Genomic DNA, 21,055 nt, shown 5'->3' on the forward strand with positions numbered 1-21,055 from the left:
TAACAACAGAGCTCTTGTATCGGCAATTACTACACAGATTAAGGATGGCTGCTACTTGTGCAAGACAAGCTTAAATCGGTATCGATGGGAGAGGCCTTTGTTCTGAGGATGTGACTGCGCTGATGATGATGATGGCAAGTACCAGTAGCTATTGTGAACTGCCAACTTGGAAAACGGGGCTGTGTGAATTTTCATGCCTCAAAAGTGAAGCTTGCAGCAGCGTGGTTTCTGTTGGTGCATATGCTATGCTGTTCCTCTCCAAAATCAAAAGAGCGAACTGATTTACCGCCTTGCCAAAATTCAGATGCCCTACAAAGCAACACAAGAAACGGCCCTGGATGTCTCCATACTCGACCAGAATTGAGCTGCCAGTTTTATTTTGTCCAAGTGACTGCTTGCTGCAGGTTTTGCACTGTACATTTCTTGAGCAAAGAAGCAGGTGCAGCATGAAGCACAAATTCTGCTTTTTAGGCCTTTTTTACATGTAGTTCCAATGACAAATCTGCAAGCACTGCAGCTCTATTTGTCAGGCTGCTGGGTGCAACCTGATAAGTCGACCTTGCTAACTGAGGTGTGAATACGCAGCAGTAAACCAGTATGATTAAACTGTGAAGCTTACGGTATACAAATAGTCGATCACTGCACAATATACATGCATTCCTGGCAGTAAAGGCAACGCAAAATGAAGCCCTGCTAGCTCTAGAAAGCAACTTAGTTGCGAAATCTGTAGCTCTACTGCACAGAGTGGATTGCGTACGAGACAAACTTAGACTAAGAACGCAACCTTGCCAGAGGATTGGCTGGAAAGGTGCCCCATATAAAACACTATGTAAAATGTCGGGTGTGCCGAAACATTTCGTTGCTGGAAAAAATTAATGAAATCTTGTAACAAGAAAGTATAATGGCCAAAAAAGCAACGCAGCAACAGCGTGACTGGCTGAGTCGGTAGCAGCGATGTACCTTTGCTCTGAGCCAGGGAACTGCATCTGTAGTTTTCATTTTCTCACTGTATTGGCTCCCAGCCACGCTGTTTTTTTTATTATCCTCCCGGAGTGCTCTGCTAACCCCGTGGTAAGCCCTAAACTCTCATGAAAGTTTCAGCCTCAACTCTTGAAAATTGGTTTTTGAAGAAAGGAAAAGCAAAGTAAATTATCGGTGTATATCTCAAGGATAAGGGAGGCGGAGAAAAGGGGTGCGTAGTGGAGGGCTCCAGATTAATTTCGAGCACCTGGTGAAAATTGCGAACTGCTGCTAACCAGTTGGAATTAAGACAGTTTGACCAATTGGAATATTTTCTTTAAAAGTGCAATGACGTCACACGATTATGGATTGCTGTGGTCGGTTGTGTTCTCTAGAGAAAAAAAATTGCCGATGATTACATTACTTCCTAATACGAAATTTGAGTGCAGCTCATCAGCTGTTTCTGCTTTTTGATAGACTGAGGCAAAGAATTAGAGCAAGACGTCTATGTACAATTACAGACAAGTTATTTTTCACACCCACTCCTTCAAGAAACACTCCACCAACAGTTCTCGATTGTCATGACGGAAGCTTTGCGGTCAGAGAAATAGATGGATATATGCTCGACTTGCTGCACCAATGCCTGGTTCTCAAAGACGAGATCTGTGCAAGTATTTCGCGAGGTTGTCACAGCCGTGGGAGGCGTTACGAGCGAGACGAACGGGATGTTCTGATGCCGCTGACGCTGTTAGCGAGTCAGGTGAACGTGGCTCTGCGTTTCGGCTCGGGATGCACGCACCGTGATCCGCTAATGCCGAGCCGGCGCTTTGGCAACCGGAGAACACCGCGCGGTCACCGCCACGGAGGAAGAGGGCGGGTGAGGGGGCTACACGCAGCGGCGAACGGCGGCGGCTATCCATTTCGGCTTGGGGGAGAGATGGCGCCAGGAGCGCGCGCAGCTAGAGCAGCGCATTGACCCGGCTGCGGAGCTGGTTACGAGGGACAACGGCGATGCCGCGAAGCGCAGGAACGGGCGCCAAAGAGCTGCGCTCTAAAAGGAGGAAGGCGCGCCAGGGGCGTCTATGATGAGAAAGCCGTCTGTGTGCTTACGGCCCATGCGCGGCGCTCGCATGTCTGTGCGTGCTAGCCTTGGAGGCTTGCCTCCATGGTGCTGCGCATATGGAACGTAGGACCGGAGAGGGAGGGCCGCGCATTCTCTGCCTCCTCCTCCGATTGGCTCTGCGTGGCAGCTGCACAGCTGCAACCATGATTGCAACTGTTTTGATTTTCAGGCTTTCAACAGTTGTTCTGCGGATCTGCCAAGGACTACCGCGGTTGCTCATTCTCGTTCGGCAGTTCAGTTCTGGCCGTGGCGGCCGTTATATTCGATAGAGGTGTAAGACGCCCGCGTACGGCGTCAGTGCACGTGAAATAACACGAGACGTACGGTTGAAATTAATCTGGAGCCCTCCACAGTATGTACGGCTCCCTCCTTCAAGGCATGGTCAAATCCGCCAAGAAGCGATGTTACTGAATGCGCCTTTCCTTATTTCCTAAAAAATTCCGCGGTGCGATCGAACGGCTGCTCCAGTTGCGCGTCGTGCACTCAGGCGTGAGCTCTACGGTCGCGAATGGTAAATTGGTTTTTGTAGTGAGAGCTACACTACGCTACCCAGTCGAGCATTTCGCCGTCAGCCTGGGAGGCCGAGTGCGCATGCGCGAAACCAGAGAGGCGCAGCAGGTGCGTGGCGCATGACGTCACAGTTCGCCGCCGCCGCGCGAGGAGCCGCGCCCGCGCTGCGCGTGAATGAGCGGCGGAGCAGAAAACGTCTTGCCAAGCGGAGACGTCAAGGTAGCTCTCGCTACGTATATCCTGGCATAGCTGAGCTAAGCCACTACCAATTTTTTTAGGAAAGGAAATGGCGCAGCTTTCTCCGAAATAACTTCGACCACATGGGTATCTTTAACGTGCACTGACACCGCACAGCACACGTGTGCCTTATGCGTTCCGCCTCCATCGAAACGTGGCCGCCGAGGTCGGGTTCGAACCCGGGTACTCCGGCTCGGTAGACGAGCGCCTGAACCACTGAGCTTGCACCGAAGCTGCGTAGGGACAGGGCACACGATACGGAGGCGAAACACAGAAAGGATAGGGCAATAAAGGTGGCAACAGCGTTGCAGTGTGAAGGAGTTTCACTGAAGCTTTCAGGAAAACGAAAAAAAAAAGTTTTGTTCGTCCAACCAGAATAAAGGGTAATCTTCCATGAGTAGGCCGAGTACTTTATAGTTTTAACCGCAAAAACGCTGATAAACATCTGCCTGTAAAAAGGTATGGCATCGGTTAAAACCAAAAATCCACCGGTTTCTGGCCGTGTTGAGGCTGGCCAACAGCCGTTTTTCCTCGAAAATCAATCCTCCTCTTTTGCCTTTCAAACAACAGAAGCACTGGGGAGACACTCAGAACTGTGCCATCAATGTTTCAAACCCTTGTCAACTAGAATACTGCTGCAGTGCTTCGTTTCCTCTTTTGAAAAGCGCAGTGGGAACAACCAAGCACCTAAGCACAAGTAGCACACTTGATTCAAGTACCAAGTTCACCGGTCGATGCGGGGCACCACTTTTCTTAAATCTACAGCGAAGAAGCTTGGTTTGGTTTGATTTATGGGGGTTTAACGTCCCAAAGCGACTCAGGCTATGAGGGACGCCATAGTGAAGGGCTCTCGAAATTCCGATCACCTGGGGTTCTTTAACGTGCACTGACATCGCACAGTACACAGGCCTCTAGAATTTTGCCTCCATAAAAGTTCGACCGCCGCGGCCGTACAGTAAAGAAGCCTTGAATTTGGCTGAGCTCATGGGCAAAAGCAGTAACTGTCGCGGTGGAGAGTACTAAATCATGACTCCGACGAAAAGCTGAAAAACACCCATCTCCACAGTAAGCCCCTCATGACTATTTTCCATCAGCCTGTCATCGATGCTGTGAAGCATTAATGGCAAATTTCGGCATTTCTGAAGAGCACTGACACCGTCAGAAAAAGGAGCCGAAAACTCAAAGCGCTGGTCTAAGCTATAATATTTGCAGAAACTTCCGAGAATGGACTTTCTATACGAGGCATCTATCTCACATCTATCTTGTTACTCGAAGTTATGGAGACCCTTCAGTTGGAGCAAGAACCTCCTACAAGAGATGTGAAGCTTATCGCCCTGCCAAAGAAGCGGAATCAGGAACTGCAAAAGGCCGCTGAATCGTGGACAGTGAAATGAGTATGGTATACGAGGACCTAGGGTTATAGGTCGCAGCATCTCTAGGTCATTCTACAAGATCTTCAGACACATTGCTTAAGAACATCTAGCGAAACAACCACTATGACTTGGAGTTCACAGATGACCTCTAGATACATGTTCAAATTGTTGACTATTGTGGAAGACCGAGCTGCAAGAAGATTTTGTTCACTACTGTAAGACTTTCTGACCCTTAGTGAAGGACGAACGATGCCTGCGCGAAGCTGTAGCTGGAGGCCGAAACTTGCCACTGCTGTGGTCGTCGCTGCATTGTTTTTGAAACTGTATACGCGCGGCTAGCTTCTTTTCTCCAGACCTCCTTTTAACACCAGTCCTAATGTTGAACAAGCATTTTCGAAGTTGGTGCTGTCAACAAAAGCATGCCAACAAAAGAGAGTCAAAGAGGTGAGCAGGCCTCCTACTGCAACAAGCTGTGCATAGTGCGTGTACGAATGAGGTAAAAAAAATTAAGCTCTTTGCATGCATTCTCGCTTTTCTTAACAATTTTTTTTCTTCACCGATAATCACAGCTTTTAGAGTTTGCACCATGCAACTAGCCAAAAAACACCGACTTCCCGAAACGAAATAAACGCTGAAAAACATCCACTGATTTTGCTCAAACACCAGAAAGTTCTCGGCTTACCCAAGAGTCGATGTTATTTGAGAGGCAACGATTTCCGCAAATCAGTAAAAAAAAAAAAAGCTGCTAACCTATAATATTGTTACAGCATAAAAGACGAGGATGAAACTAGTAAACAGACACAGCGCTGCCTACGTACTGCATATCTGTGTACTTGGCTCATACTAGTCTTTTGCATTGTAACGATGATGACACATCAACATGCCCAACTCCAGCAGCACAGCTAATCGGCCCAATACTGGCAATGTATTGGCAAGGCCGATCCCACAAAGGTCAGCAATGAAGCCATTCATTTACAATACTGGCCCAATTACCTGGGCTGCTTGGCAAGCTTCCACCCCATCGGCTAACACACAATTCCGCAAAAAATGCCCCAAAAAATGCCACCAGTCCTTCTGTGAGCTTGCGAGAGGGTGAACTCAGGCTTCATTAGTGCTGCTCCGCAGATTTTTCTCGAATATTTTTATTACAATACTGCTGTGAGAAGTCTCAGTTCTAGACAATTCTTGACCAAGGAACAGTGAGTGGTTCATAAGAGGACAGTCAGATGTGAAATCTATAAAAGTCAATTCTGTGGGAAACCAGCCAAACATCCATACTGTTTGTCACATCCAAAATTCGATGTAACAGTTTCTTAAATTTCAGAAAATATTTTGAGCAAGTGTACCAGTAATAGGAAGCAACTGCTTTGCCACTGCAGAACGTAGTGATGTACAACAGATAGTGGAGTGTTCCACATTATAGCCATGATCCCTATAAAGCTCCTATAGATATGCTTGGAACAAATAAAAGCTCTCAAGTCATTATTCTTGGCCCACTTTTCAAGGGAAGATCTATTCTTTGATATCTTCTTTCATGGAAAAAAAATTCAAGTGCAAGAAAGATTATTCCAAATCTTTTATTTATGTACATCACCAACACCAGTCAGAGCTCCAGTACAACCAAAAACCAGATGCATGACATCCATCACAGCCGATTTTGAAACTTTCCGGCAGTAACTTCATTTAGGCGACCCGATCAGTGACTGCAAAGAAGCTCAAGAGCTGGCATACGGTGGCCAACGTATAAAAGATCGGAGATGCAAACATTCTGCAACGTAACAAATAATCTCAACGAGCAGGAACACAAACAGCTTGCAATACAGCCTTACAGTATGATTCACAGTCATCCACTTACATAAAACATACTAGACAAGTCTTGTCGATGCGTCTGCCAGGAACCAAAATTATCTTAGCTCCTGTGCACCTGACCGCCCACCAAATTAAGGAACAGCTTCAACTAGATCTGACAACAGATTAAGATGCACAGCGTATAGCGCAGTTTGTGTCAAATTGTCACACAATGATTGTCTCCACTGCGTCAATAACTGAAGATTCGGCAAATTGAAAAATGTTGCACTTTCTAGCAAGGCTAGAAAAGAACAATCCTATTACGCTGAATTAAAGAATGACAAACGGAAACATGAGCACTGGCTTCAACTAAGCTGGCTCTCCACTTCGAATCAGGCTGCATTTTATTCTTTTTTCGTTTTCGCAGCAGTTCCTGCGAGCGCAGCTGCTGCGTACAACCTCGCTTCCTGTCTCGACAGCATGACTGACAACTGCGTCTCATACTGAACAGCTGCATAGCAGGCAGAAATGTGGAATGTGCATGTTGAGCTCTGCACTCCAGTTGAGCCTAAAGTTCTCCCTTGATTCCGAGCTCATCCTCGGACTCATCCTGTTCTGGCTCCGGTTCCTTCTTGGTGAAACCACGGTCGAGCATCATCTGGTTGCACTTCGCACGGGTCATTTTCTCCATGTTCAGGCGCTGGAAATGAAAATATTTCGTAGTCAAGCCTGCCTAAAGTTCACAGCAGTAGCAACGCTTAAACGATTAACACCTCGCATCAAAGCAGACCAAGTTCAGCTTTCCAGCTATGTGGCAAACATTTTCTGTGCCTATATGGACTGCATGTTCTTAGTACTTCGTAAAAGATGTCACTAAACTGACTGCCGAACTAGCAGCAATCTGTGGTAAGGGTCAATTAAATACACGGATATTATTTGAACTGATGCAGACATTTACAGAGATCATTATGTACACACTCATGTGGTAAAGTAGACTTCAATCAACCAAATTGTGCTATTTACCACCTGCTTCTGCTACACCATGCTGGAAGGCATAAAATTGCTCAGAATGGGCACTTACTTTAGGTAATAATTGAAAGTTACAACTGAAAACACTTAAAATCAATGCTTCTAAAAATTTAAAAGAATTGCTTCAGTTAAGTCCCTTTTTGTTGGCGCGCTCACCTTTTGAGAACAAGCTGACTCAAAACCATATAAAAGCATTAATTTGAAACTGAAAATTTCTATTGCTCACTCTTGGGGCTAGAGAACTTCCACGTGCAATTTGTCTTTCAAGAAGCAGCCCCCTTCCCTCTCCCAAAAGAAAGAAAACAATAAAAACAACGGCTTTGAAACTGTTTGCGTAAATTCAATGCAACTTGAATACTCAGAGGGCCGACGTAACTATACGACACTCCATGGAGTGGTATGAGCAAGGAAGAGTACACATATCGAAATTATTTTTGGCTCGATTTTGGGGTATCCGTTCAAAACAAAAGCAAAACGTAAGATACCTACCTCGACTTCTTCGCCGTTCGCATTTAAGAAAAGAATCTCGGGCGGGTGTCCGGGGACCCTTTTAAACTCCGCGTTGTGACTGGTGGTGGGCGTCAAGGATCCTTTTAATCAATTTAAGATCGGCAAAAAACAACTGGCAAAAGGAAGAGGTGTATGAACACGCAATTCTTTTGCGAGCTAAATCAGAACGCACAAAAAAAGGATACTACTGAGGAATGTCTTCGTAGACAAACGCTCTCACTTCGGGATAGGCATTCAGTCGTCATCCACCGCAGCTCTGAAACGGAAGAGGGTTCCACGTAGACATTTTTTACGGCAACCGCTGCCGTGCCAGTTGCGTTCGCAACACACGAGTGCACAAAAAACCGCCACAGTTCCGAAAATGAAACAGGTCCGTACCTCTACGCGAGCGTGGGTGATGACAGTGTCCTCGGGTTTCTCATGTACTTCTTCCCCTAAAACCAAGCTGGCGCATAAAAGCACGGCTACAAGGCCGCGCACCATCGTGAACTGCGTTGCGCTGAAGCTACAGAGGAGTCCACGCCCGCGTCCGCTTGGATGCAGCGTGTGTGATGCCGGGGAGATTGCCGGTTACGCTCAATGGATCGGCCTCGGCTCAACTCGGCTATGGGGCGAGAGCCGGATTGGCTGCAGATCAGCGCCAGCTGGAGCCAGCTGTGACGCGAACGCCAATCACTGCTCGCCAACACGGCAAAACTGTGCAGCAAAAAAAGAAATCGCCAGTCGCGCGCAAAACAACCGGCAACCTTTCACCTTAATCCCTGTGAATAAAGCACAAGTGGCAAGAGAGGGTGGCTGCAAAAAAAGAAAGAAAATGAACATACGGTGGATGCACTGAACCCTGGCCAATCCCCCGTCGTGGGTATGTGCCATGCCACCAAGGCAACAACAAAAACAATCAAAGAGGAATAAGTCTCTCGTGTCTAGCAGACTAAGTTGGAGACAGACATATCCATGCTTATTTGTTCTAAACAAGATACACCCCACTACATACAGGCCCGCATGCCCATGGTCCGGAGAGACAGCCGCATGGGGATGCCAACACAACCCTGCAGTCCCAGTCAGACTCAATGCCACGCCAGAGCAGTGGGAGGTAGCGCTGTCTTGCTGGGAACCCGGCGATCAGCTTTCACTGGTCGAACGGGCCCAATTGCCGCAGGAGTCCTGAACTAGGGACTCCACCCACGAAAACTCCCAAGACGCTACGAGCAATGCATAAACGTTTTGTCTCTAGCTCTCTGTCTCTATCGTGTCTAGCAGCAGGCTATCGCACCAATTTCAACCATTTTCGAACACTATGAGGTGAAATACAGCAGCCTTTATGACACTGCTTATAAACAACAAACCACATAAATCAGGTTCAATAAGGTCCTGAACTATGGGCTAGTTTTTGAATGTTTATGCTGTTTCTTAATTTTTTACCAGGTCTATCTATGCAGAATTAATGGCATCCCCGTTGTCAGCTAAGCCCGGCAAAAGAGGAAGGCACCTTTCTCAAATCTTCCTGCTCAAAAAAAAAAAAAGGCCTTGCTTTGTATGGCCTTTGCTTTTTCTATGTGATGCTAAATGGGGCTGCACTCAGGGTTTCTGACCGAAATCCACGCAATGTTGCAGAGCTGATCTAGCAGTATATTGGGTCTGGACATCTCTGAAATGTTTAGCATTCCCAGAAAGACAGTGCGAATCAACATATGGTTTTACCTATAGTGTAGCAGATTTTACAATGCAAAAGTCAATGAGAGACAGGGCTTGAATATCGATTTATCTTGAGTATAGGTAAAGTTTATGTGTGTATATGAAGCAGTACACTCACATAACATTTTTGATTTTAATCTCTTCAAACAAGACCAAATAAGAAAATGCTTTCTAGCTGTGGAACATAATTCTTCATTCACCAATCACTACATGCAAGAAATATAACCTCCTGTAATAAAGTGGCAACAACGACACATGATGGCTATTGCTTCCACACTTTTCTTGACAGTAAAAGTGACCCAAGAGTCTATACAGCACTGAACAACAGTGCAGACATGCAAACAAGTTGAGTTTTGTGTAAAGAGAATGGCTTTTATTTGCAACATGTACAGTACATCAACCTGCACAACCACCACCATTCTTGATAGGCATGAATGGAAATACCAAACAGAAACTGAAGACCATTGAATAAGACGCAATAAAGTGAATGTAAATAACGACAGCGCTCTCAGTCATTTTTGTGAACACTCAATATATGTGTATAAGACTAGACGAAAAGGTAACTCCTCACAAACTAAATGCGACAACTAAAACAGTAAATCTTTGACAATTTAGTAGAATGCTCAATAAGCAATCTCTACAGACTACACATTAACAGCTGCAATTGAATTCCAGTGAAACTAATTTTTCGCATCAGGCAGCTGATTTACAGGTTTGGGGCCAATCTTGAGAACGTGTTTTGACAAACAAATACACACTTTTGTCTCGAAAAACAAAGAGGGTAACAGTCCAGCCACTACGCTCAGATTCTGAAAGATTGTGGCTTCACAAGACTTGCACTGTGCACTAAAGATTAAACAGCTGTTAAAAAAATTTCCAGAAATATGTCAATAAATAATTAAAAGGGGTTAGGGACTCACAATTTTAGATAAGTCAGCCCTTGGTAAGTGAGGTATCACAGGTAACAGTCCTTTGCTTTGAAATTTTACAGCAGAACAGAATTATCTCTTCATCCTTAGGAAAAAATTTCATGCAAAGTCCTGTTTTCAAAAGATTGCGAGGACTGAATTTTGCTCCCAGACCACCTGCAAAAAAGGCCCACAACAAGGAGCAGTTATAACGAGACCAAAACCATAGTTGTAACCGAAAGCTGACTGTGTAAATATTTCATGACGTATCACACAAGACAAAAAATTCATCAACAGTAGTTTCTTGCAACCCTTTCGGGCCTTTCATCTTAAGCAAGAAAAACTTGACGCACAACTCCGAAACTGAATTTTTCAGCACTTTAAACCCACTTATAAACCACAACTGAAGTGTGAATGATGATCACAAACAACATCCACCTTCTAAAAAAAAAATACTGAAGATCACTTGCAATTTTTTCGAAATAACTTTGAAACAATACGTGTTGGGTACCGTGTTATGAGCAACAAAACACAAAAGTCCCGAAACACACTCTCTGTAAACACAAGTCATAATCCTTGCCAGCCCTTGCTTACGCTGGGTCTGTACCATCAGAACTGTACATGAACTTGGTACATGCAACGCTCCTAAACTTGAACTAAGATTCCACCTGGCCATGAAATACCAACAGTGAATTCAGAGTCGTGCACGCGCTTCACAACCATATATAGCAAAGATGCTACAAGGGATTCTAGCAAAACAAATACTAAAACGTTCTAAGTTTTGATCTTTTCTCCTCTACAGGAGAATGACACATTATACAGGTACTACAGGCTCCGCTAATGGAATGTCACTAACAGCTAAATGTCAGAAAAACAACGTCTGCCACAATCTATACTGTGTCTCACAATTTACTGCCACTGGAGTGAAAGGTAGCGCACACGGCATGAAATAAGAGTGGTATGTTGTGGTATGTTGCGGTTTAACGTTCTCAAGCTGCACGTGGGTTATGAGAGGCATCCTAATCGAGGGTCCTGCATTAATTTTGGCCACTGAGAGTTCTTGAACACATGCTGGCATCACACAGCATACAATGTGCCTTTGCATTTCATCTCTATTAAAATGGCCGTTATGGCTGAGATTCAAACCCACAAAACTGACTCACAAACTGAGCTAGAAAAGTTCTTGGCACGTGAGAGCAGTTCACACTACTACCGTCCAAAAGTGCACCGATGTAATTCACTAACAGTGTTTCGAATTCATCCTTGATAAGCAAGAGTTGAAGCGGGCACTTTAGCGGCAATGATTTGCGAGACATGGTATAGTGCGAAATACAATGAATAACCAGCAGACTTTCAAAGCTCAGTCAGCTACCATTGTTGCCTTACATCGAGGGGCCTTACACAGCCGTGCCACCGACAGCAGCTGATGAAAAAAGGCTGCCAACAACCTTAGGGCACCCACGAAGGATGTGCAACACTGAGAGTAACAAAAAGAAGGATCAAGTTCGGTCGTTGAAAGAGTGGCCGCCTTTGGCACTCACTGTCCACTTCTGTGTTCTTATGCGGTTGCATAAAATCGGTGAAAGACTCATGGCAGACAAACGTGCCATCTGCTAGCTGCCATCACAAAAGAGCACAGATAGGAGACTTTTCAACTCTTCAAACATTTGCCAGTGACACGCGAGCTAACACCGGGAGGGAGAACTTGATAGTCTATGCATTTCAACGCGCCAGTTGGCATAGTTGCTGCAATCAATACTAGTCACACGGGTGAAGGCAGTCAAACTTTTTAACAACAGGGTATTGCTGAAAGTGCTGAAACGGGTATTTACACTACACGCACCTATTCCAAGGTACCTAGGCAAATGGGGAGCAAATACAGTAAAATATGGTGATAAACATGCGATTAAAAGAGCGAAAGAAAGGAAACTCACTGGTTTGATTAAGAGCTTATCTGTGGCAATAAAAGTTGATGTTCTGGTTTAGAGTTCATTTGATTACAAGGTGATGTTTTGATTTACAGTTCAAAGGGTTCAAATACAAATAGGGAGGTAAATAACTATGTAAGAACAAAAGAATAACAACTATAAAGGATGTCATGCACTGAATATCTGCTGAATTGACAGAGCTAGGGACATTTGTATTATGGGTACCAAACAGCTGCCAAGTGAATTCCTGTACACCCATCCACAGTCCAAATAAAAGATAGTGTAGCATCTTGATCAAATTGATGCCCAAAGTTGTCAAAAGGAACAGCTAAAAAACACTGATGACAGGTTGAACAATAAAATGAATGTTCTCAAACTCAAGACACAAAATTATTTTTGATAACTGGTACACACGCTTTCCCAAATGAAAGCATTTCTTGGTAATTAAGTGGTACCAGTACCAGCATGAACACATGATAGCCACAGCTGTGACAATTTGATACCAATAGAACACAAAACCTTAAGATAGACTAAAATCAAATTCAGCGCACAATAATGAAAAAAAAAAAAAAGTTAATTTTAACTGATGGTAGTTATCCTCCATGACAAAAAAACTTGTTGAGTTTGAGATAGTTACAGAAAAGAAGACAACGCGGTATCTCAAGCTGTAAAGCTAAGAGCGCACTCAACAACACGTGTACTTTGAGATCCTAGACCTTCTCATGGTGAAGCAGTTTGCCATTCTTTATCACAACAGCATAGAAAAAGCAACAACAATCAATTTAAAGGAAAATGCTTGTCAAGCCACTGCTGGTGTGATGTGCATCACCCTTCTCTCTTTTTACGCAATAGTAATTACGCATGATCACCTAACAGGCCCAGTAGTTACTGTCCTGTCATCAACTATGCATGCAAGAAGCAGGTTACGAGTCGCTTCTGCACAATGAATGGCAGGCGTCTTAATATATAAAATGAGGAATCAGTGTCCCCAACAGAATTGCGGACAAGGGATAGTCCTCTTCTTGTATATCCTACAGCAATTGTAAATAGAAAGAGTGCAATGATAAGGTAAGATGACAAACTATACATAAATAGGAATACTCTCACGGGCAGCCCAATACTCTCCTAATGCAAGAAGAAAAAAAAAGAGATTCACAACAATTCTCAGAGTCTAGTATTGCACTTCTTGCAGCGGCAACACATACAAAGTTTGCGGGACACAAGAGTTCTGAAGTCCTAGGCTAGGTACCTCAGCTTGCAGTTTCCAAATCATAGAGCATGCATGAAAAAATTAACTTTGTGCATTTCTGCATCCAATAACATCTTTTTACAAGTGAAAAAGAAAGAAAATTCCAGACGGTACAAAGAAAATCGTGAAGGCAAACTTCTCACCAAGTCAACGGCCTTCAGATAACACAATTATGATAGAGAGCTTTGAAAAACGCAGGGTATACACAGCCTCGTAAAGCTTGAGCAATCAACAGAGACGAGACAAAACCAGAAACGCTGTGCAGACACTCCTGGTACAGCGCAAAAGACAATGAAAGCACGCATCACAGCCTGGTTTTGGCTTTCAGACTCCACAACCACAGACTCAAAGAAAGCACAAGGCTTTCCTTTTTTTCTCTACACCCTTTGGCAAGTTCTCCAACTGTCACCAACACTATTATATCCTCAAATCCCCATAGCTTCAGCTAAGGATGAACGTTAGGGAAAAAAGCGCTCTCAGAAAGGCACCTGTTATTTTAACTCTTATCATCAAAGCTGTGAACATCACTTGTTACCACGAAATCTCACATGACCATGGCGAAAGCGACAACAATTTTGAGAGTTCTGTCAGAACAACTTGTTTTCTGGCATGCTTTCACACCACATAGCATTGTGATGTCTCTGTGAGGTTTCCTAAAGCAAAGCAAAACATGCACCGTAAGAATGGGGAGCAGAGGGATGAAAACAGTGCAACTACTAATACAAGCAGCAGACCATTCGCTAAGTTCTATGTCACAGTTTGTTTCTTCCAGTGTTTTGCTGCTCAGTTTTTGCCTAAGTATACCAGCCCTTGAAAAAAATTTCACTATGTATAAGCTGTCCAGTCGCTTTCAAATTCTGAAGATATTCTGCCCAATCCGGGTACTGCCCTACCTATAATTTATAAGACTTCAAATACACACGCAGAACTTCATGGTGGCTGTGCAAGAAGGTTAAAACTAATGTGTAAAAAAATGGGAAAGTTAAACACTATTTGGTTGTATGCAGAGGACTTCCATTCAGCTTGTCTGTGACCAATACACTTTTAATCTGGGTGCCTCATGAGGTGTTCGTAGCTTGGTAACTAAACAAACCATGCTGAACTGTTTAAAAATGACAGGACGGTTAAGAAGCATGGACATGGCACGGTTATTTTCGGTGGGCTCTTTAAAGCAGCTAATGCCAGCAACGAAAGCCATAAAAAAAGAAAGCTTACATGCTGATGATAGAAGCACGACAGGTGAGTGAAGATGTGTCATAAGCAAGCTTTCAGATTTCACAGAACAGCAGCATGGCTATGTCAAGCAAGGCAAGAAAGACAAGGTGCACTTGAAAAGATTATGCTGAGTGACATGATTACCATACGAATAATGTGTTTGAAAGGTGTTGCTGACGGTGCAATATCATGTTTTGTATCATGCGGACGGTCACAGAACCTCACATTCCATTCAAAAATACAGTGCTGTCAAACATGTGGGGAGCACGTTACATCTTGCCTCTAGTAAAATTTATGTATGTGATGCACAAACTTGATTAAACTTTATTTTGAAGGACTGAAACAAATTGTAATTTCATTGGCCGAAATTACCGACTATAAGGTAACAGTTGAGATTTCTTTTGGCCAACCTATACCAAACTGCAGTTTTCAGGATGGCACAGTGGTGGACCAATCCATGCCTTAATCAATCACCCCATTCTACAGCCCATGCAAATGGCTTTCGCTATCACACTGCATCACCAGTGCAGAGTTAAACTGAACAGGGACAAATTATCAGTAAACACGGCTTTGCGGTATGTCAGGGAAATCTGCAAGCACACGGCGCAATGACAGAACAACAATATGAGAGTGCTTTCCAAATGCTGCCTAAACTGAGCTAAGATGCCAGCAAAGAAGCACAGCCGTGTGCAGAGGCAACTGAGAAAGAGGCGAAACATCAAGAAAGGGATTCAAACTAAGGTTATTATATGCCGTTGGTGTACAAATCACAATACTAGCGTGCAAGAAGTGCAGATCAATTCTTCCTGCCTTCGGTTAGCATCAGCAGAAGCAACGGAGGATGTAGCTCACTAGATTTAACGTAGAGAAAGACGAAACGAAGAGTGGGGTGATTAATCTTGCGGTGATTCTTGCCGAGAATGCGTTTTTGTTGGCCGCATTTTCAGATTAACTCTCCCTTTCCTAACAACAACTTTGACAAACGCTCTGAACCACCAAATTAACAGCGTAGAAAGAAGGCCAGCACGAAGAGGCAAATGCCTTCAAACTCAGCTCCGATACTAAGTATGACTTTCAGAATGGAGTGCACTCTTGCTGCAAAAGTTTCATGGTTCTCGTGTGTTGATGGTGCAATGTATACCAAGATAGGAAGAAGCATTGGCGGGAGGGGACATGGGGAGATAAAAGACGGAGCACAGTGGGCGACCAGAATGGGGTGGAGAGGGTGGGAGGGCTGCCAATGCAGCTGCTGCTGCTCAGCGGTCGCCACTGTGCCTGGTGAGGACGGCGCTGCTCAGCACATTGGTGGCTGACCGGAGCGCATGCACCACGTAGGAGAGGCACTCGCGCACCCGGTTCCAGCTGGGCGAGTGGTTGTCCTGCCGCGCGCTCGCAATGGCTGCCGTCAGGTGTGGGAACAGCACGCTCTGGTAGCCGCTGTCGACGTCCGGCCCGTAGATCACGTGCCTGCATCACGTTGCCACCAGATAGAGCAAAAGTGGCATGATGCAACGTGTTCGACACACAGCTTTCACGGGATTTTGTGAGCGCAGGAGGCACTCGCAGGTATACTACAGCATGAACATCTAATACTCTTTAACGCTTCAGAAACCCTACAGGCAAGTACTGTAGGGTCTTATGATGCTCAAGAGAGTAAGAAGGGCCATTCTTTTGAATGCATACCGCCTTTATAGTAAATGATGTGCAAAAAAAAAAAAAGCACCAATGCTTTCTTGTCAACTGTAAAGTCACACACACAGTGGTCGAGAAACGTATTGTGCACAAGCTGGTAATATATCCAGTGGTGCTGATACGCCAAAATGAGAAAGTTGAAGCTAAAGCGCTGAAGTCAAACGGACTCTGGCTGAGCTCAACGGCTGCATGATAAAAGCACCACAAGCAACTGCTGTGTTACCATCGAGAGCTCTCACCTGAAGTGCGGGTGGTGCGGATAGGCTGCTGGGAGCAGAAATGCCCTCTCCAGCTGCATCAGGCGGTCGTTATACTCCTGAAGTGCCAGGAGCAAGCTGTGCAGAGGCAAACACGAAAGTCAGCGAAGTGAATCGCTGTACAGAAAGGTGCATAACTATATCCACAGAAAAAGTATCAGAAGCAGTAACAAGTAGGGCCAGTATTAACTACCATCTGTGTATATTCGTGGTAGACAACGCCCATGTGAGGACTGGCCCATGTGCAAAGACCACCACAGCAAGCACACAAAAGAAGCGCCAAAAATCCAGAGCTATAAAAGGTTTCCCTTAGATGTTGCTGGCTTTGTAAGTGGCACGATTTGCTGTTCATTGCTCGTGCTTTCTTGCCTGCATCGAATCCCTGCCCACCAAGCCTCTGCGAATGACAAACGGTCCTCGTATGTGCTTGTCTTTTCATAAATACCTTGGAGTTAGCAACAGTGCTGAGTTTCTTATTCATATGCGATGGAACTACCCTTAAATGCTTCATTACTGATGCCTAATCCATTAGCTAGCAGTTGAAGGGAAACTATTAAAAGCATTACTTGTTACACGTAATTCACATGCACCAACCAGTTATTTCAATGCCGCATGTACACTTCCAAAATGCACAGTGAATATAGGTGCGGGCCTTCTCAGCCCAAGGGCCACAGAAGGTGGTCACATGCTCCATGTGAATTATAACTAATGTGGTCTTAGATTTAGGCTTGTTCACAGCAACATACTACAGTCTAGCACGTTTAAAACGAAGCCACTTATAGCGAAATAGCGGTTATAACGAAGGGATTTCAATTTCCCATTCCCATTTTTGCATTTGCAATACATTTTGGGTCCAGTTTTAACGAAGTAAATAAGAGCGCGTCAGCGGATATAACGAAGAGATTTAATACCAACCGAAAAATAATCTCCCAATCAACACATTTTTGCGTCCTTGAGGCGATTTTTTCCGCGAAAATAAGAGCAAAATTCGGCTGACGGCGTCCTTTCGTGGCATGTTGCGCCGTCCTTGAACGGCGTCACGGCCGTCACGGGAACGAAGCTACCGCGATTGACGTCGCTGCAACCGCTGATGCTGCCGCCGCGACGGCCTGCTTGGAGCAGCTTTGGGATTCCGCTAGCGACTTGAACCTTGTGCCTGCGGGTCTAAGCCACATGGACTTCGTTTTCGCCGACGAAGACCTTGTTGCCACCGAGGACTTGACGACTGAAGAAGTTGCCGGGAGTGTCATGGGAGAGACCTTGGCGGAGAGCGCCTCCGACAGCGAATGCGACGATGCTAGTTGTGCCCCTAAGCCGGTCACCTCCGCAGCGGCCATCGCAGCTGTTGACACGCTACGGATGTACCTCGGGAGTCCGGAGTTCGACCAGATCTTTGGTTCGCAGTTGGATGGTATGGAAGCCGCAATCCTGAAGTCCGCACTCGCGAAACGTGTTCAGGGGACGCTGGACGACTTCTTTCAGCGGCAATAAATCGGTATGCCGATGTTTGCATTTTTTTTTGTAGTCCGCATATTACGAAATGGCGGATATAGCGAAGTGATTTCCGATTCTTGCCGACTTCGTTATAACCGGGCTAGACTGTATAAGCAAGTGGGCCTATAGTGATATTCAGAGCGGATCATAGCTTGCCCTACAGCTCATATTCTTTCTCCAACACACCTTAAAAATTCAGCTACTCTGCTTAAGGCATTCTTGGTAACCAAAGACTGAAAACATTTAAGTATATATTCTACAGAAAAACCCAAACAGCTCTTACTTGTTCTTGTTCATCTCTTCATAGTTGTCATGAAAATTCAGTGCTGCCTGCTCAAACCGAACCAGTGCCTTGGACAGTGGCTCTGTAAAGAACACAAGAAAAGATAAATACTCTCCAACTTACAATACAAAGTGTACGATGTAGCCTATCGAAGGTCTCTATATCAGTCTAAGCCATGGGTACAACTGCTTCAAACATGATAAAATCAGCTAGGCATGGCCAAAGTCTAGAATTTTAAGCGAACTATAGAAGAAGATGAAAAAAAAAAAAAATGCGAGGGAAAACTTTAAGAGTGGAGCCAAGTCCAAGAAAAAGCTCTACATGCAACAAAAAGCTCAGTACAAAACAGGATAACACACTAAATACAGTAGACTCTCTTTAAGATGAGCTTGCATAAAAATTTGTCTCATAGCAGGGCCCCAACAAAAGATATGCAAGCAGCTAAGCATGTCCTAATATGTGTTATATGAAAAAAATGAATAAAGTGGCTTTGCATAGGGAGGATACCTAATTGAAAATGGAACATATATGCCACTATGCATAAAGTGTACTGAGGAATGAGGGCATGAAAAAAGCTCACATCATCCTACTCATCTACAAACTTGGTCACTTTTCTTTTTCCTTTCACTTTTTCGCTGCCTCTCCTGTAGTGACTGCTATTTGTGTTTCCCTCAGATTTTTTAAAATTTTTGAGGCTTGTGCGCTCCGAACGTGCTTAGCAGGGTAGCTGTGCGTCTTTATCCTATCTCACTCCTTCCGCAGCATAAATGCACCCAAGAGGCAGATGCACTATGCATCTTTGCATCCACTGCAGGCAGTGCGCATGCAGCACCAATATCGGGCCACCTTTGTGCCATGATAATGCGTGTTGCGATGCTGTGCCAGCTGAAAATTGGCATGCAGCTGTTGTGCTCTGCCGCCTGTATCTGTCCTTAATGTCTTGTATATCGTACAGTTGCGAGTAAAAAAGATTAGTACACATCACAGAACACCGGGGCACCTGAATGACAATGCGTGGCGCTGCGCGTGGTGAAGAGGCTGATAATGAAATTGCCGGGCTGTTCCCATTCTACAGTATTAGGGGGGTTCAGCGGACTGTCATGGATGAGCAAAATTACTGGCTAAAAGCAGCGCTATCACCTATTGTTCCCGAGAGTTCCTTTTGATAAACCACCGCGGACATAAAAAAAACAGTAATAAAAAAAAGGTCATCTTTGCTCATGATAACCAAGCCAAAATAAATGCCGCATGCACAGTCACATAGGGTCGGCACTTCAACGCTCGGGCGGTGTGCGCTCCTGCCATCCCCCCCTAGGCTGCAAACATGGAAACGGCCCGATAGGCAGGTCTGCGAACCGCAGTGCCGCGTGGTGAGATATCCCAATTCTGATCGCCAGTGATCTGTGCTAATATTTTTTGCTCGCGACTGTACCTCCTCCTGTACCTCCTCCACCTGTAAAGGTATAAACTGGTGTTGTGAGTACACTGATAAATATGCAAATAAATTTGATAGTTATGTATTGCACACACCAAAACTATCCAGTACTAATCCATTTTCTGCACAGCTAAAGATACCAGTACAATTTTAGAAAACTTCTACTCCTCCCAATTCACTTCCGGCACCAAAGTCCAGGTGGCGGCACAGAAAACTGAAGCAAGAACACAAGAATGTAGAATAAAGCATGCTCAAATGACACTAACGGCTAACGGCCCTCTGACCACCATATATCTCTGCATTTGGAGCAAGTTAACTGCTTTCTTACAATGCTAAAAAATTTCATGCCTTACCCATGAAATTGTCAGTACGTGCACAGCGTTATCAAAACAAAATGGACTACGGCACCTCTCACACCACAGGGCTGCTCACAGCAGGAAACCCAGCGTCAACATGCACTACTGACCAAGGTCGATGTTGTGGTCCCTGAGCAGCTGGGAGTAGGTCTTCTCAAAGACGGTGTAGTCCAGGCGTATCTGCTCAGCATAGTCGGCTGCATGCATGGGCAGCTGAAGCGAGTCCACCAGCTTCAGCAACAGGACCCCGACCACCCGCACCAGGGTGGCCAGCGAGCGCAAACCAGGATCTGTCTGGTTCACCACCACCTGGTATGTATCATACGCTGTGTGGTATGGCGGGTAGTCCGAAGCCTGCAAATCATCAAATGCGTGCACAGCAATTGCTGGTGAGAAGGTACTCCAGGTGCTCATTCCATTGCTCTAAATCATCAGCTTATCTTATGGCTGAAAGTACATCAAAACATGGAAGGCTGAGCAGCGAATATCTCAGCATTGTTTGGATTTACACATACACAAAAAAACAAACCTTCATTGCATCCTTTTGGTTGCTGTTCAATTCCCAGTAACTTCCCATAGATGTTGTCCTGTGATGCTCAGATGCAGTATTCTAAGTTTCGAATTTGCAGGCTGTCGGTCTCTATGCCACTGCTGTCTTTCCTAGCAGAGCTTCGACTGCCCCCAACACAGGCAGACTGAGTTTGTTGTGTAATTAACTTAGGTGTGAATAAATTAATTCCTGAGAACACATACATAGAATGCAGTCTGAAAGCATTTAGTGCTTAAAACAGGCGGCTTCAGCCGTCCTATGTTCGAGCATAAAGCACATCCTTATGACAATACTCCAGCTCAACACTTGCATCATCTCTATGCTGCGATAACGCATATTGCGACATAGTGTCGATTAAAAATGCAGCTCCCAACTGTTTAAGTCTTATGTCTGCGAGCAGTGCACTGTGTGCCTATGTGTCTTATAGTCCGCCGATGGCAATGCATGGCACGTGACATGTGCA

At 44.9% G+C, this 21,055-nt stretch overlaps 1 protein-coding gene and 1 pseudogene across 2 annotated transcripts in view; both read right to left on the reverse strand.

Moving 5' to 3' along the window:
* Positions 1-5,764: 5,764 nt before the first annotated feature.
* On the reverse strand, positions 5,765-8,118 carry LOC149363600 (selenoprotein M-like; annotated as a pseudogene). Its single transcript, XR_016289090.1, has 4 exons — positions 7,909-8,118; positions 7,716-7,786; positions 7,510-7,588; positions 5,765-6,691 (listed from the first exon to the last, which is right to left on the reverse strand). The product of XR_016289090.1 is annotated as a selenoprotein M-like (transcript).
* Positions 8,119-9,571: 1,453 nt separating this feature from the next.
* Positions 9,572-21,055, reverse strand: part of LOC149363601 (putative N-acetylated-alpha-linked acidic dipeptidase) — a 28,681-nt gene continuing 17,197 nt past the window's right edge. Inside the window, exons 17-20 of the mRNA XM_089573589.1 lie at positions 20,153-20,396; positions 18,252-18,333; positions 16,457-16,552; positions 9,572-15,992 (exon numbers count right to left, since the gene is read on the reverse strand). Coding sequence (XP_089429715.1) covers positions 15,782-15,992; positions 16,457-16,552; positions 18,252-18,333; positions 20,153-20,396 — 633 coding nt within the window. The 3' untranslated portion in view covers positions 9,572-15,781. The remainder of the gene's footprint in view (positions 15,993-16,456; positions 16,553-18,251; positions 18,334-20,152; positions 20,397-21,055) is intronic.

Source organism: Amblyomma mixtum, chromosome 2, assembly GCF_055824585.1.
Source record: "Amblyomma mixtum isolate Tamu chromosome 2, ASM5582458v1, whole genome shotgun sequence".
NCBI lineage: Eukaryota > Metazoa > Arthropoda > Arachnida > Ixodida > Ixodidae > Amblyomma > Amblyomma mixtum.